At 39.7% G+C, this 17100-nt stretch overlaps 1 protein-coding gene across 4 annotated transcripts in view; it reads right to left on the bottom strand.

The window, feature by feature from the left end:
• Positions 1-17100, bottom strand: part of LOC116840868 (neo-calmodulin-like) — a 99672-nt gene that overhangs the window by 26108 nt on the left and 56464 nt on the right. For all 4 annotated transcript variants that reach the window (XM_032808168.1, XM_032808166.1, XM_032808165.1 and 1 more), the window contains exon 4: positions 1753-1868. In XM_032808168.1, the coding sequence (XP_032664059.1) occupies positions 1753-1868 (116 nt within the window). The remainder of the gene's footprint in view (positions 1-1752; positions 1869-17100) is intronic.

The following is a 17100-nucleotide window of genomic DNA, read 5'->3' as shown; positions in this document are numbered from 1 at the left end:
CGTGAATTTATTTTTCTCATCGGAGAAACTTTCCGAAGCTCTCGATAAATTACGCCCGCGGCTCTGTAAGTAGCCATTTTTCCCTCCAAGCGTACACAGCTCATACTTTTCCTGCCGGGAGTACTTCTAGATTTAATCACGGCGGATCTCTCGTTAAGGAAGTCACGACAAATCTCGGCGCGTTTAGCATGAAACGCGACCGATCTTGACGGCGCATTACGTGATCGGAATGCGAATTTTGTTGTCTTTTTCTCTTTTCCTCGCGACATCAGTCCGGGGTGCCGTGCTGCATTAAATGGAGGAGCGTGCGGCGCTGATCCCGGTTCATCCGCAGTTTGACGTGAAGCGAAAGATAGCTACGTGTTGTACAACGACACAGTTACATGCATTATTCATACAAGAAAGCCGTCGCTGTGACAACAAGTAGGAAAATGCAAAGCTTCGTGATCCCTTCATCACCCCCGGCGTTTCGCACCTAGTCGAAGTCGAGGCATATGATCCCGCATCGATGGCCTCGTATCCCCGCGGCCTCCCACTGGCGTTTGTCAAGATCTGACGAAATGAACTCGAAATCCGCCGATTATCTCACTACTCGAGAACATTCTGCGCGCGCGGCCGGTCTTTTGGGGTCTGTTAATTGTTTCCGTTCGTTTTGATACGCGGACGCGGACACGCATTTCAAATTCTACTCTCATCTCGTTCTCTTCCTCCCGGCAACAAGCGCGCAGCTCCGCAGAGTGCTCCGCGTGCAATTTTCCTCGCGGCAGCGCAAATATGTATGCAATTTCTTCTTGAGCCATTCATCGAGCTGCTTATCCGCGGATACATGCACACGTATTTCATGTCGTTCCCGCGCTCCCTCGCGCGCGCTCAGGGTTACCCGGTAAAGATTTCCTTTATTCCTCGCGTCCTCTCGCACGTGCCGCTTTAAATAACGGTATCATACATACGTATCATACATACGTATCCGCGGGTATTGCGAGTCGATGTCATCGGGGCCCTATACATTTTTCACATTGACGGTAAACGTGTCGGAAATTTCGAGGAGGGGCGCGTATGGTGCGGAGCGACTGCTCGGAATTTATTGTATTACAGCAAGATCGCGAGGACTGCACTCCGCGAGAAGCAACGAACCTCGAAATTTCGAGTTTTTCGCTGTCTCGCGATTTCCACGAATAAAATCCCGCCCATCCAGGACCACGTTTATCGACTCGCGCTTGTTTGAGCGTCTCACCGTAGAATCGTGAGGCGAGTAATAAGACTGCGCGGCGAAAATACTTGTTAATAAAATGCACCAAATTTGGACAGAACGTTCAGATGTGCGACTATCATGTCGCGAACTTTTGCATTCCTCAAATGATGTTACATCTTAAATGAGAAATTGTCGAGGCGCAATTTGCAAAATCGGCTCCCGCCACGTCGTCTTACTGCGAGAGAAACCACTTCTATCTTCTCTTTCAAGGAGCAAGCTGGAGCAAATCCTCTCCACTCTCACGACGTAAGGAAGAAAGTTGAGTGAAAGCGATCCCGGTAATCCGCTCGAAAATTGCCCGGGTCCGCAAGAAATACGCCGCGCTCGACATTTAACGCGTTTCGTCTACGTGAGACCGCGATTAAAATTTATCCAACGCGCGCAAATTTATCCGCGCGCGCGGGCGAGAATCTATCGAACAAGGCGACAGTGTCGTCGGCTACGATAAGGAAGCACCGGGAAGAAACAAATCGAGCACGGCTGACGCCTATTCCACTCACCCGAAATGCATCCCGTAATTCCTGCTCCTCCTGATGCTGATCGGTGGGTGCCGCTGTGCTCGCGCCGATGTTGCTGACGATCTCGACGAATTCCTCGAAACTGACGTTTCCGTCGCCTAAAGAGAAATCACAAAGTATGATAAGGCCGCCTGCGAGAATCGCGAAGTACGATAAGGCGCGAAGTACGATAATGCGTTTGCGGATCTCGACCCATCCCGCGCAATCGATACTCCTCGCATACGCTCTCCGGCCGATCTGTCGCCCATTTACTATCTTTACTCGTTTAGTATTCGTTTAGTAGAGTAACAAAACTAAGCAACGTTTCATGCATCTTGACATTCTCCTTTAAGTAGGATTCCTCCGTGATAATTTTATGGTGATATCGCGACCATATATAATGGCCCGATGAATTGCACTCTTTAATCAAAATCCCTTTGAACAAACGTACGATTTAATTGCACATGCAAAACAGACACGCTCGGCACTCAAATAGCTTAGGGAAAGCCCTGATTGCACAGAAAGAGAAAACTTTCTTCGTCATTTAAATGCAGGACGAGCTCCCTGCTGAGCTCCCTAGAGGGTTGCGAACTACCTGATTAAAGAAATTAAATCATTTTAAATCTCAACTCTGCTTGTTTCATGTTCAATACGTTTCTCGATTCTTGATATCAACGTTTGTAGACAAATTGTTCTTGAAATATAGTTATTTATCTTATAAGCCACGTTCCATTTATTTCTACGATCTACGATAACAACATCGTTTTCGTCACAATAGAAGAGAAGAAGAAAAAAGAATCTGGGAGTTAAATTTATCACGACACGTTCGACCACAGTCGCTCTTTGATCATTTGATAACAAAAACTGTGGCGCAAACATACGCGAGATCGATCGAAAAGATTGGCCTTTATTTCATGTTTCTGCGTCTATCCGTTCGCGAATGACGTCCCATTCGAATCTCTGCGCGATCGCGATCGCGTTCGATATTGTACGCTCTTATTAGATGGCACTAACTAACACGCAATACTGGAATTCCACTATTTGTAAGGAGAAAATAAATAAGTGAGCGAGTCAGAAGCTGCAGCGTGCTTCGTCATTTCGGGCTTTTCATTTCTTCCCTATAAATGGCGGACAGTAACCTAACTTTTGCTTCAAGAATTTTATGGTATTTATAGTCAAGGCATGTATGAGGGAACTTTTCAGAATTGATTCTGATCAAAATAATTTTGTTTTCCCTAAAAAAACCAATAGAAATCTACACTGTAAAAACTGATGTATTAAATTTAACATTTCATCTCAAATCATCCACTCTCATTTATGTGTAAATTTAACACAAAACAAATGTGATAAAAAGTAACACATATAATATGTAAGAAATTAATACAAAAATTTAACACTTGATAAATTAATACTTTAATACGGGATATGGAAAAATTGTCGTAATTTCTTAATATCTTGGAGAATATGTATTTTTCAGAAAAAACATCTCCGATAATAATTACACGGTATTAAACACGGTATTAAATAATTTATCGAGGGATTTTTAATTTGTTTTTCTATTAAATAATATTGTTAAAACTATATCAAAGTATTATCTTTAAATTTTTCAATATACACTTCCATTTTTATTACATATTCTTATAGTTAACCTCGATACGTTTCCTGGATAGGTACGTTTTGCGTCAAAATGAAAGCTCTCATTATTTTTCTGATTCTTAATTATACTTTTTATTCAACACAAAATCGACGTTACTTGAATACCGTCAGGAATCACAGTTTGTGTTAAATTAACATATGTATAATGTTAAATTAACTAAAATAAAATGTTACTGTAACATTTGAGAGAAATATTAATCTATAGTTTTGTGTGTGATGAAATAAAAATGTTAAATTAACATAATCTATGTCTAACTTATTAAATATGTCAATTTAACACAACCTGTGATTCCTAACGGTATTCAAATGTTAAATTCTTGTGTTAATTTTTTCCATATTGTGCGTGTTATTTTTTAACACATTTGTTTGGTGTTAAATTTACACATAAATGAGATGATTTGGGACACATGAAATGTATTAAATTTAACATATCAGTTTTTACAGTGCAGAGAATAACGACAATATTCCGCTCGATTCCAAAGAATTCCATAACATGTGCCCAAATCTTATATTTAAGATTATCTATCTGTCTTAAGTTCATCTTCACATGCTATACAGATCATTGGCTACGGAGTACCTGAAGACGAACTTAAGACGGTCTTAAATATAACATCCGACTATGAATACCGGCCTAAGCAACGCACCCATGCGCGATGTGCACCGATGCATGTTGCCGTGTGTGAGTCGGGTGAATGGTCTCACACTTGCGAGGCTAGAGTACATGGGGGCAAGGCCGCGTTCCAACCATATCGCGCACGGTAACATTGTAAGTGCAGGAATGCTGACCTGCCACAACGTGACAGCTGACGGCGCAATTCCACTTGGACGGAGCAGATCGAGAACGCGGTTCGATACGTCCATCGATATCTTCACTTGTAGCGATCATAGAGACGTCAAGCGAAGCCCGTTACAAAGTTTAAACTTGAACGCTTCCGGTGGGCATGCAATTATTTTTCTTCGCAATAAAAAGTTCCATTAGTGAAGTATAATTTCCGCGACAGAAAATATCTTCAGGCATCGTAAATTAATGTATACGATGTATATATTATCTTGTAACGTCGATTTTGTGTTGAATAAAAAGTATAATTAAGAATCAGAAAAATAATGAGAGCTTTCATTTTGACGCAAAACGTACCTATCCAGGAAATGTATCGAGGTTAACTATAAGAATATGTAATAAAAATGGAAGTGTATATTGAAAAATTTAAAGATAATACTTTGATATAGTTTTAACAATATTATTTAATAGAAAAACAAATTAAAAATCCCTCGATAAATTATTTAATACCGTGTTTAATACCGTGTAATTATTATCGGAGATGTTTTTTCTGAAAAATACATATTCTCCAAGATATTAAGAAATTACGACAATTTTTCCATATCCCGTATATAATTTATGTTATGTATATTAGATATATTCTGCATATATAATTTTATATATATATATTTTTTTTTAATGTGTTAAAAATATGGACTATCAAGACTTACTCTAAATTTATTGAAATTGAATCGCATTTAATAGGAGTGGCAGTATTTTCAGTCAAAGTGATAATAAAAATACTCGAAATCGCAAAAATAAATGCTTCACCCAGCTTGAAATTGAACGAGTATTTCAAACGATTAGAGTGGACATGTTCCTGTGATGGTAGAGCACAAACAATTCGGGGAAATAGCTTTAACATTTTATAATTCTAGTTTCAAATGAATTTTTCGATTATGCGCAATATATCTACATATTCGTACATCATAACTTAATATGTTTATTTCGAGGAAGCAATTCCGTCAAATTGAGAAGTTGGTTTTTGTAAAATATTAGGACTATTACACTGTCCGATAAAATTTGACTTTTTTTTATCGCAACTACTATTTTTTAGTAAATTCGAAGTCACTGAATTCAAATCCGCCAGTAAAAAATGCCTATCAGATTTTTTAGATAAATCGAATAACATAAGTAAAAAACTGTGTTTCTTGCCATATTTCCCAATTTTTTATGGCCAAATAAAATTTTATATCTCTATTTCATTGACGTCGCTTTAAAGTGCTATTCTTCACCTTTAAAATGAATTTTTATTTTTTACTGTGCGATTTTTTTCACCGAGTTATGAACATTTTCCAAAATGTAAAATTTTACACTTTTATAAATATTAACTTTTATGCTCCTCCGTTAAAATTTATCAATTTATTCATCTACGTTGAGTCTGCTATTTTGAATTTCGTCATTTTGAGTTCAGATTCGTAAGCAGCAACCTCAAAAACCCCGAGTATTGACTTTGATCCGAATCAAGTCATTTTTCTTATTTCGGTCTGCCATATTGGACCTGCCATTTTGAATTTCGAAATTTTGAGTTCAGATTCGGTATCAGAGACCCCGAAAACCCTAGGATACTCATTTTCATACAAATCCATCTACTTTCCACTTTCAATCAGCCGATTTGGATCCGACATTATTTACATTTTGGAAAACGTTTATAAGTCTGTGAAAAAAATCGCACAGTAAGAAATAAAAATACGTTTTACAAGTGAAAAATAGCATTTTAAAATGGCGTTAATGAAATTGAAAAATAAAATTTCATTTGATAACAAAAAAATGGTAAATATTGCAAAAAACGCAGTATTTTACCCATATTACTTGATTTATCTCAAAAATCTGACATAATGGGCATTTTTTACTGGCAGATTTGGCTTCAGCAACCTAGACATTACTCAAAAACATTAGTTTTTGTCGCCGCAGATTTTTTTGTTGAACTGTGTTATGCAGGATTGCGTACATCAGATTCACTCTTCAATTTTGAGTGAAAATATTCATTTGACAATTGAGAAGCGTTTACTTTCTATAAGTGAAAAATTGCTTGAATTCGAGTGACTCGGTGGTAACTGTATGTTTCAAATGAAATTTCACTCCAAAAAATCTAGAGAATAGTACACGTTTTTCGAGCGATCCATATCAATGCAAATGCAAGAAATCTCTCCGTATTCCCGTAAAGCAGTTCCGCAACGTAAATGCTTTCCATCCTTTTAAGCGACCGCGCAACCCTTTTATCCCGCTATACGCCATAATAAGAGGGAAGTACACGGTGATATTCGCACAAAGGCGCAAAAAAGAAAGAAGAGAAAGCGGCCACGAACGAGAGTGCAGAAATGAACGAATTTTAACACGTCTCGATCCGGAGTAATGTCTTAAGATGGAAATTTTTTACGTGAGAAAGGTTTGCGGCTTCTTCTTCGTTACTTTTTAAAAAGATTTTAGTTGCTCAATGAGCGGTGGACGACGGATTTTCAGTAGTCCGCGTGCTGTTTCGCGCGAGCGCTTAATTACAGCCCCGTCTGCGCCGTGCTCGTCGTTAATTTGCGAGTTCGCCACAAAGCGGGCTATCATAACTCTTTCATTTACGACGTCGGTTTATAATGAATATTAAAACCCGCGTTCTCTGTCCCTTGTGATCTCGTGCACTCAAAAATAATTTAGAATAACTTGAAACAACGTTGAAGCAACAGATTGCAAAGGATGTTGAGGAAAATGGGCAGATTTTGACCTAAAAAGTGTAATATAAGTTTACGTAATCTTATGTTTTCTGGGTCACTGTATAATATAATGGTGACATTTTTATCTATCTAAACTCGTGGGGAAGTGATCAAGATTTCCCTTAAAAATGTCAAAATAAATCACTTGTAATAGTAATTCGATTAGTGATGATTTTTGCTAGTTATTTAATTACTTGTAGTATAGTTTAGGGTTTTATGTTTTTTCATTAAAAACTGAGGAAATATTTCAGAATAAAACACTTAAAAATGCTAAATTTAACATGGCGAAACCAATATGATATAAAAATAAAAAATATAATCAATTTTCTTATTCAAAGAATCTTAACTTTTATCAAATGTGTGCCTGCGTATCTTGTACAGTTTTAAAGAAATTAAAATGGCTAATAGTAAACCTCCTCACTACTTTTTTCTGTTAAAGGTTCTATTAAAGAACTTATAAGGAAATTTAGCTTTTATGAAGTATTTTATTTTGATGTGTTTCTTTAGTTTTCAGTGGAAAAAGTTATAAAACTAAATTATAATATAAATAATTAAATAATTAAAACATAACTATTATTAATCGAATTATTGTACTATTAGGAGTAATTTATTTCGACATATTTAAGGCGAATTTTGAATCAGTTTTAGATAGATGAAAATGCTACCATCATATTCAACGACCTAAAAATGTAATATTATGTGTATAATATATAACTTACACTTTTTGAGCCAAAATCAGATCGTTTTATCCATCGTCCTTTGTCCCGGTCAGTATTACGCATGTAGCGAAACGAAAAATGAGAAGCGAAAAAAGGAAAAAACGCATTGAATTGTGAAAATAAACACGAGGTAAATTTGCAAATACACGTGCGAGTAATCGGGCGAATAATGAAGCGGTATGGATTGCGGTAGGCGAAAATCGAACTGGCGAATCGGCCGCGACGATATCGAGAATATATTCACGGAAAATAAATCACAATTGTGCAAGTGTACCGGACGTCAAAGCCTGCATCAAGAGCCCATCCAACAATTCGGCTGCCGCTATTGTGATTTGCATAATTTGACCACCGCTTAAATAAACGCGCCGAACACTGACGACGCACGCAGTTTACAATCCATTCGCTTCCGCCTGCCACACAACACGGCTAATTCCTACGTAGCTACTGATAGACTAACCGCGTTAAGTCTGTTGCGTGATCGTGAATGTGCGATGATGAAGGCAGGTATTATGCGATAATTATTGGCCCTGTATACCGACTAATATAAAGAGAACGAGAGTTTGAAATTTAAAATGGGAACAAAACCGACACTGCGACCGCAATATATATATTAATATATTAAATACAGATATTTTAAATTGTATTTTATATCAATTACATTTTATATCAAAATTATATTTTATATCAATTACATTTTTTATATCAATTACACTTTATATCGATGCAGCTTTCGTAATACATTAACGCTTATCGATATTAAAAAAGCACACTTCAATATCTTTCACGACTAGAATTAATAGCCTTGATAGTGGCCAAATGGCATGTCTGTCGAATAAAATTTTCATGAGACGACGTGTATGTACGAGTTAATTCACTAATGTATAGAAACAAAACAAAATACGTTCGTAATTGTCCTACTTGTGAAACAGCGAACTGCCAGTGGTTTAATAAATTTTGCTGGACCCGCAATTGTTTTCTCTTTCTCTTCCTCCCTCTCCATCTGTTTCTGTCTCATGCGTCGCTTTTGCGAAATCATAAACCTAATATGTTTAATTCGCGCTTTTAATTTGATTAAGCAAGTATCTCGTTTCATCGCGATAAATGTTGGATCTGAAAGTGTACAATGTGAGATAAATAAAGTTTGCGAGCTCTGAATTAAACGTTCACAACGCTGCTAGTGCTGCAATCGTCTGTATCGAGATACTTGCATACAGCGAGTGATTCCGCAACTTTATCCCACTTCGTATTTCTGGCTTTGTAGTCCTACAAAATTATTCTTCCTCGTACAATTCTATTCCTTACTACGGTTGGTAAGTTCTTATCAGCCTTCCCCATACAATAACGTTCAATTCAAAGGAAACGTAAGATGGAAATATAAGAAGCATAGGAAACTAAATTTCCATTCTCTAAAGTAAAATCGAAGTGTGAACTTCGCTACATTAGATATAGAAATCTCTGGAGAGAACTTCCTTATAAGAAATACCGTTTCTTTTTATAAATAAATAATTTCTTCCTCTTTCTCTCTCTCCCTTCCCTCCCCTTCCCTCTCCCTCTCTGTTTCTCTGTTTCTCTCTTCCTGCAATTACACATTTCTGTTTTTTATCCTTCAGAAGATATAAATGTGTACATGCTTGGTTAACGTGGTAACGTGAGTTTAGATGATTTTAGCGTATTGAAGTAAATATAGAAGTTCAGATAAGGGAAATTATGTAGGAATGAGTGGATAGATAGTATTATGTAAGTGAAGATGAAACAAGGTGTTAGGTAGGAAAGCAGGATTTAGTTGAAAGGATCAGTTAATGGTAGCGATTATTCTCATTAGTGATGCATTTTACGAACGCAAAATACGGCGTGTACGATACGTCGAGGCATTGGATAATTCTTCCCTAACAAAGTGGACTAAAATGTTCGCGAAACGTCAAAATCAGATAAAGAAGAATCCACGCGGCTCAAACCCGCAAACCAAATCTAATAATTTTATTGCGCGCAAGGCGTATGGAAGCCGTTAATTTCATCGTGTATGTTACAAATGTAGAAAGTTGGGTTTTTGGTATATATATATATATATATATATATATATATATATATATATATATATATATATATTGTATATCCATTCGATTCTGCTCTTAAAATAAATCAGTAAAAATGCTTCTTATTCAGTCAGTAAAAGGACTGTTTCATCGATAATCAGTGAATATTTATTGATTTTTTAGTGAAAACACCTCTACTTTACTCCACCTTAATTCTCAGTAAGTGGGAGATTTCACTACAGAAACTTAGTAATATACAAATTCGTTATATATATATATATATATATATATATATATATATATATATATCATGAAACAGTCCTTCTACTATCTGAATAAGAAGCATTTTTACTGATTTATTTTAAGAGCAGGATCGAATGGATATTGTGAAAGGAACGCACATACGCGAGTGAATCGTGTCGGTGCAGCGTGTCGACTTTTTCCATAAAATCACAGGCGATCGCATGTCTCGTGGCGCGTATAAAGATGAGCGGACACACGATGCTCCCTTTGAAAATCGAAGACCTCATTTGCAACGTCGCGTCGTGCCGTCACCCGGGATTTCCCCGGCTGCAGTTGTCGACGTCGGCCTAAGCGGATTCCCAATCGGGGATAAGCGTCGGTGTAAACGGGATTTAGTCGGTGATAATGCCGAGGCCGCGGTAGAGAGAGAGAGAGAGAGAGAGAGAGAGAGAGACGCCTTGGTGTTCCGCGACGCGCAACATATACATGTATGTGCCGACTCGCAGCCGCCCGTTCTGCTCCGCTTCGCCATGCGTTGCCGCACACGTGCGATCCGCACACGTGCACGCTGCGCGACACGTCTTCTTCGCGCCGAGGTTTCGCGCCCGCGAAATAACTCGTGAGCGTACTCTGGCGCGAGCGTGGACGTGCGTAAGCATGGTTAATCGCGATAACGATGCACCTGCTCTCGTGAGACGACATCGCCGCGAGAAAGAGCACCGGTGAGTTTGAAGTATGCTACATTGTGCCGGCATGCGCGCCGCTAACACTCCGTGCAATAATGTTACGCACGTGCACGGACACGTCCAGAACGCGCGACGAGTTTACGACAGATGTCGGAACTCTTGGAAACGTGACCACCTCGTTTCTCGCCTGTCGTCGCTCCCTTTGTATTATTTTTATTTATGTTAAATAAGCAAACGCGTCTTTATTTGCGCAACGTGACGGGCTTCGCGTACCTCGTTATACATTTCCTCGAACGTTGGACACCGAACGAAGAGTCCACACGATGACAATTTTCTAGTAAAAATTATTATTGGACTTTGTAACCGAAGAATAAACTGATATATTCCGCAATAGTTCACTATTTTTTTCATTTCAAATGTGCTATTTATATCTTAGGAACTGAAATATAATATTAAAACACTTGTTATGTTTCTAGCAAAATCTGCTATGATTCTGGCGAAATTTACTGTGTTCTTTAGCCAGATAAATCATACTGAGAGTCTATTCCTGGACTACTAGAAACAGTAAAATTGAAGATAATTTATGTGAAAAGAAACTATAATATTCTCTCCGTGTACATGACTCTGTTTGAATAAAATTGATTGCTAATTGCGACATTCATTAGTAGGACGATTTTCTCACTCTGCTCGAGTGGCTTTATATCTCGTGTCGCTCTTGACTACACGACATCGAGGCCTCTTGTTCCCTTTCTGTCTTAGAATGCGTGAGGAACGGGGTTGGATTTTTCTCGAAGGGCGCAATCGAAACGAGAACAGTGGTCGCGTGCGATTTAACGGCCGCGGGAGATTGCCGTGTCCGTGCGCGGGGAATCCCGTGTAGAATTAATTAATAGCGATTACGATCATCGATCTGTTCTACATAATTCCCGCCGCCATTTCCAAATAGCCTATGAGCGGAGAGGCGTAAGTGCCGACGTGCATATACACATATGGCGGCGCACACTACGCGCGCTCTCATAGCCCCGGGCATTTTCTGATAGCGGATTCGTCGCGTGTATTATACCATGTATTACATGCCCCACGTACGTACGTACAGCGGGCATACAAATTGACTGCGTGTTACGATACGGACCGCCGGGATTCCGGGTGAATTCCATAGGCGTAACTCGGGGAGAGTAGGGCGATCAGATAGGAATCGTGCCAGCTCGAAATCGCTCTGTGTACACCTTGGAGCAGTCCGCTGGATCAATCGTGAACCCGATAAGAAGCTCACGGTGTTGGCATATTACGAATGTCACGGTCACGTGTTTCGCATAGCCGAAAACGCTCGTGTCGTTTTTCGCTATGTTGCGTCGCTGTCGCAGCCTTGGATCTCGCCACCGTCATGTATCGCTGTAGTGGCAAAAAAAAAAAAAAAATGGAAAAGAGCGGGATTACGCTAGGAAAAAAAGCGCGAATTAGCTTCGTTTCGTTCCGCGCATCCGCGTTCGCCTATTCGTCTGTGTCTATCGTATTTCTTGCTTTCCCGGGTATTTTTTCCTGTCAACCAGTCTGCTTTCAGTCGTTAAAATCCTCATAAAACTCGAACACGGTAACCATATACTCTTTTAAAGTGAATCAATGAAAATGTTTCCGACTAAGTCAGCAAAAAGACTAATCGGCCGATGATCAGTGAGTATTCATTGATTCTTCGAGAAACAAGATTTCACTGCAAGATCTATAATGTACAAATTCGTTATACGTTACAACAAATCTAATTTTGTTCCAATCCATTATAAATAAGATCCTGCAATAAGATTAACGGCCTTCATGCACGTCTTGCGTGCAATGATGCTATCTATGTTCGCAGTAATGGAAATAATTATTTTTATTAACGGAGAAGACCCTTTCTCAGCGATATTTTACTGATTGCGGTGCTACACTTGTAATTGAGCTATCAGTTATAAGTTAGAATTTCAATGGAGAATACTTGATTATACTTTAGAGTGCAGTGTAAACGATGCGACGGCTCTGTCCCTCTCTCTTTCTCTTACGACAAAATTACAGACAAATCTGACCAGTTTGACCGACGAGAAAATAATATTGCGCATACTCGGAGTTTCCCGTATTCGGCCTCGTCAGGTTTAATGAGTAAGCGATCGACAGCTATTCTCCGATAGAAATGTCAAACGCCGTGACTCCGACGCGTTCTTTCACGGTTTGTCACTCTTGTGGGTACTTCTTTTCAACCGGGGCCCACCTGACTGTCACGCGGATGTCACTTCGTTTCGTTTATTAAGTATCACAGCCGCGCGCACACACGACATGAGATCCAACCCCGACGGAATTTAATTCTGGCACGGACACGCGCCCAAGAGAGGGAGGGAGAGAGTGAGAGAGAGAGAGAGAGTGTGGATCTCGGGCTGACCGTACTCGCGCGTATGAAGCACTCGAGTCCCGTCCTCCCCCGTCTCGTGCCTCTCTCACCTTTTGTTCCAGCCGATCTCAAATATCGCCGGATGGAAAACATCGATAAATTGTAAACAGCTGCGATGTACACCCTCTCTCTCTCCCACCCCTCTTCGCATTCTGTTCGATCGCGCGTCCAGTGAACTTTAATTGCGGCGCTTTCCCCTCACCTTTTTGAGACACGCAGAGCATAGATGGATACAGGGAGAGAGAGAAAAAGTAAGAGAGAGAGAGAGAGAGAGAGAGAGAGGAAAGAGGACAAAGCGGCAAAACAACAATATACTGGAATGTGATACGTCGAGAGACCGATGGAAACGAAGGCGGATTCGCGCGAAACCGGGCGATATCCGTGAAACGTTATTAGTTTCGCCGATGGAGGATCCACGCGCGAACAGTTGCATCGATAGAGTGATATCGTTTTTCTCTGTAACAATGATGTGCATGCTCCGGCGGAAAAACCGCGGGATAAAAGCGATACAGTGTGCGCGCGCATGTCGATTAGGTACAACTGTAAAAACGCGAAACGAAACCCGATCACTCGGCGCGCCACGCGGAACAAAATAGTGATTCTTCGGCAAATACGACGGGAAATGCTGATCGGAATTAGCAGTCATTCGCGGCCAGTTTTCAAAGCGCTATCAATACTGAAGGTATTGGCTCTGCGACTACAAAGCGTCGGCGGTGACGTCGCGAAAGTCGAGCGATTCAATCAAATCTACCGCACGTATGTACGGCGTCGATTAACTTCTCCGAAGACAAATCAAACAATATCACTCGTGCCCGATAGCAGACGGTCGTGGACATCGATACTTCGCTTCGGCGCGCCCGCTACAACATCGTTACTCAGATTACTCTTCGGCGAGGCAATCGCGCTGTTTTGGCAGCACTCTGCGAAGATCGCGAGTCTTATTCCTTATGAATGAGTTTCGCGAGTTCGACGGACTCCCAAGTCCATCACGTCTTTCCTGATCGCGGTAAATGTTCAACGTCGTTTTGCCACGGCAAAAGCGAAAGTTTCAGGAAGTTCCGGCACGTAGCCGAGGAAGCGAGCGCGGGCCCGAGAACGACTCCCGGCTCCCTCAAAGATTCATGTCGCCGTGATCGTATTACGGCCTCACCCACGCGCAACGGGCGCAGTTACAACACAACGACGTCGTAAATTACCGCGTTATCGCGAGCACGTAAATTTTGCATAAAGCGCCCGCGATTTGACGCGAATCGCAAATACGTCGGCGCGCGAGCGGCCCCGGTTAAGCGTCGGCGTTAGGGTTAGGCGAGGCGGCTTACACATGGCCGCGTGTCCGGATTTAACGAAGTTAAAATTATCGCCGATCGGGTCACATCAACTTCGTACGGTAGGCAGCCACCGTCGCTGGCTCCTCAGACTTCGCTCGTTCGATCCTGATCCCCGATAGAACTACTTTAACGAATAACGTCATGCGCGCTCGTGAGCGCGGGGTGCAGCGGAAGTTATCGCGATCGCGGCTATTACGTGGCCCCTGGGATTTATGGTGGTTAGGTGCATATCGTACGACGTGAATAACTTTAAACATCTACCGGCGTGTAATAGCTCACTGACACACCTCTATCGGGACCCGAAAATTTGACCTCGCGTGTGCCCCCGTTTGTCCCTCAAATGCGTTGCAATAATGTCTACACAGAAAAGAGAAAGGTTTGGTTGAATTAACCAAATATTTGGTGGAATATGAACGATCCAGAAATTCCGATTGAAATAACCCGAGTTCTGTTTAAGTCAACCAAAAATCTTGTTAACTTAAACAGAATTCGGGTTACTTCGATCAGAATTTCTGGATTGTTCATATTCGACCAGATATTTGGTTAATTCAGTCAAATCTTTTTTTTTCGTGTACAATTGAAGAAAAAGACATGGCAACGAAAAAGTGATAACTATAAGAGTTCTGTGTAAATTATACTGTATATATATATAGAGAGAGAGAGAGAGAGAGTTCAAAATAAACTATTTTATAATTGTATATTACAACTAACGCTTTATTGGTTGCAAAATAGTTTATACATTATATACATTATAATTCTATATATATATACACACACAAAACTCGTATAGCTGTCACCTTAGTCGCCATTATTGTATTTCTCTGAGTATATGATAATTTGATTATTCAATCTTTTTTTTGTAGATCACTAAAAAATGTTTTGCTGGTTCAGATAGAATTCTAAATGTTACTGTGTAAATTTATCACTGCTTTTGTATCTGCTAGAAAGTTGTCTTGGCAGTCGGCAGTGGCATTCTAGTAACAGTAACAAGCAATTTTAGGTGGGGATGAGGATTATACACTCGTTTGTCTCTTATCGTTAGTCTTTCCTGTCCACCACAGTTAATTTGTACAAGATGTGTGACTGACTTTAATCTAGATGGATGCCACGGAGAGACTTTCTTGTTAAAGAACTTCGTCCATTTTGGGCCATCCGCGTCTAGTCATCAATCATATATAATTTGGTAGATAATAATGATAATATTTAAGAAAAAATAGTGTTAGATCCTCAAACCTCTGCCGACAGTAATTCTTCTCCTAATAATGTTATTTTATTCATTCGATAGTTCATCATCAGAGCTATCTAACATAATAAACATGTCATTGCTATGCTCAGAAAGTATCTGTATTTCATTAGAAAGGCATATTCTAGATACCAAATTATTGACATAATATGAGTGCAACAACCTACAGTACGAGCACCATCACATATGCAATTATATTCTTTAATAGAATTTTTTCCTTCAACATTTGTTTATTACCACTATCACGACAGGGAGATGCTTTGGATGCGAAATCTTTAGGAAAAATCATTAGTTAATTGAAGGCGTTAAAACATCGTGTAAAGATAAATAATAAACGTGTTGAGCAGCTCTGATGATGAACTATCAAACGAATAGAATGATATCATTAAGAGATCAGAACTACTTTCGGCGGAAGTGTGAGGTTCTAAAACTATTTTTTCTTAAATATTATTATTATTATCTACTGTATTATATATGATTGATGACTGAACACGGATGGTTCAGAAATCCCAATGAAAATGGGCAAAGTTCTTTCACAAATAGTTCAAGTAGAAATTCTGTCTCTTTGTCATCTATGCTGGTTAAATATAAAACATGCGATATTGCATGTCTTTGCTGATCATTTGTACATTTTAGCTAATTTTTCGTACTTAGATAATTTTCGCTATGACTACAAAACTATTTTTTTTAGTGTTTGGAGAAATTTCATAAAAATTTATCCATACTCCATATTCTTCATATCGTCATACGGATAATTAGTTTTAATCACCACTTATCACTAATTTCGGTTATTTCTTAATTAACATTTTTTAGCAGAAGCTTAGTAATTTAACCTTTCACCTCTGAAATATCTACATGCGGACTCCCGCGATCGGAAGTTATGATGGAACTTTATCAGATCGTCTTAATATGGCCTTATCAAGTTACTCTTGTAATAATGCGAGTGCTCTATTACGCACCGTCGCTCTAAAGCGGGAACCCGAGATTTCAACCTAATTAAACACCTGCGGACTGCCTTTCGCTGTTTTATTTAGAGCGTACAGAAAGGAAGAGGAAAGAGGAAGGGGAGAGAGAGAGAGAGAAAGAGAGGGAGGAGGAGAAGGAGAGAGATGGTACTCGTTATTGATGGATGCACTTAGATGTAAATGCTAATTATGACGGCGAGATGCCCGTAATGTCTTCGTTTCGGAGTATACCTTAACGCCGCTAATATGATACGACCGGCTATAACAAATGAAAACGTCACAATACGTACATGAAATGTACGTACACGCCAAGACACACTAGTGTTCACAGAAACAAATACGTATTCACGGTTTCCACCGAGTAAATAATGAGGAGGCACCGATGGCGCAGAAATTGACTTCGTTTTCACTTAATTTACTCTGTATGGACACATGCACCATGTGTTTGTGAGAGAGTGAGAGAGTGAGTGAGAATGAGAGAGAGAGAGAGAGAGAGAGAGAGAGAGAGAGAGAGAGAGAGAAAGAGAGAGAGCGAAAGAG

Source organism: Odontomachus brunneus, unplaced genomic scaffold, assembly GCF_010583005.1.
Source record: "Odontomachus brunneus isolate Ranch 3 - 2012 unplaced genomic scaffold, Obru_v1 Obru_scaffold_012, whole genome shotgun sequence".
Lineage (NCBI taxonomy): Eukaryota > Metazoa > Arthropoda > Insecta > Hymenoptera > Formicidae > Odontomachus > Odontomachus brunneus.
Note: the sequence above shows the minus strand (reverse complement) of the source record. Positions and strands in the feature narration are given on the sequence as shown.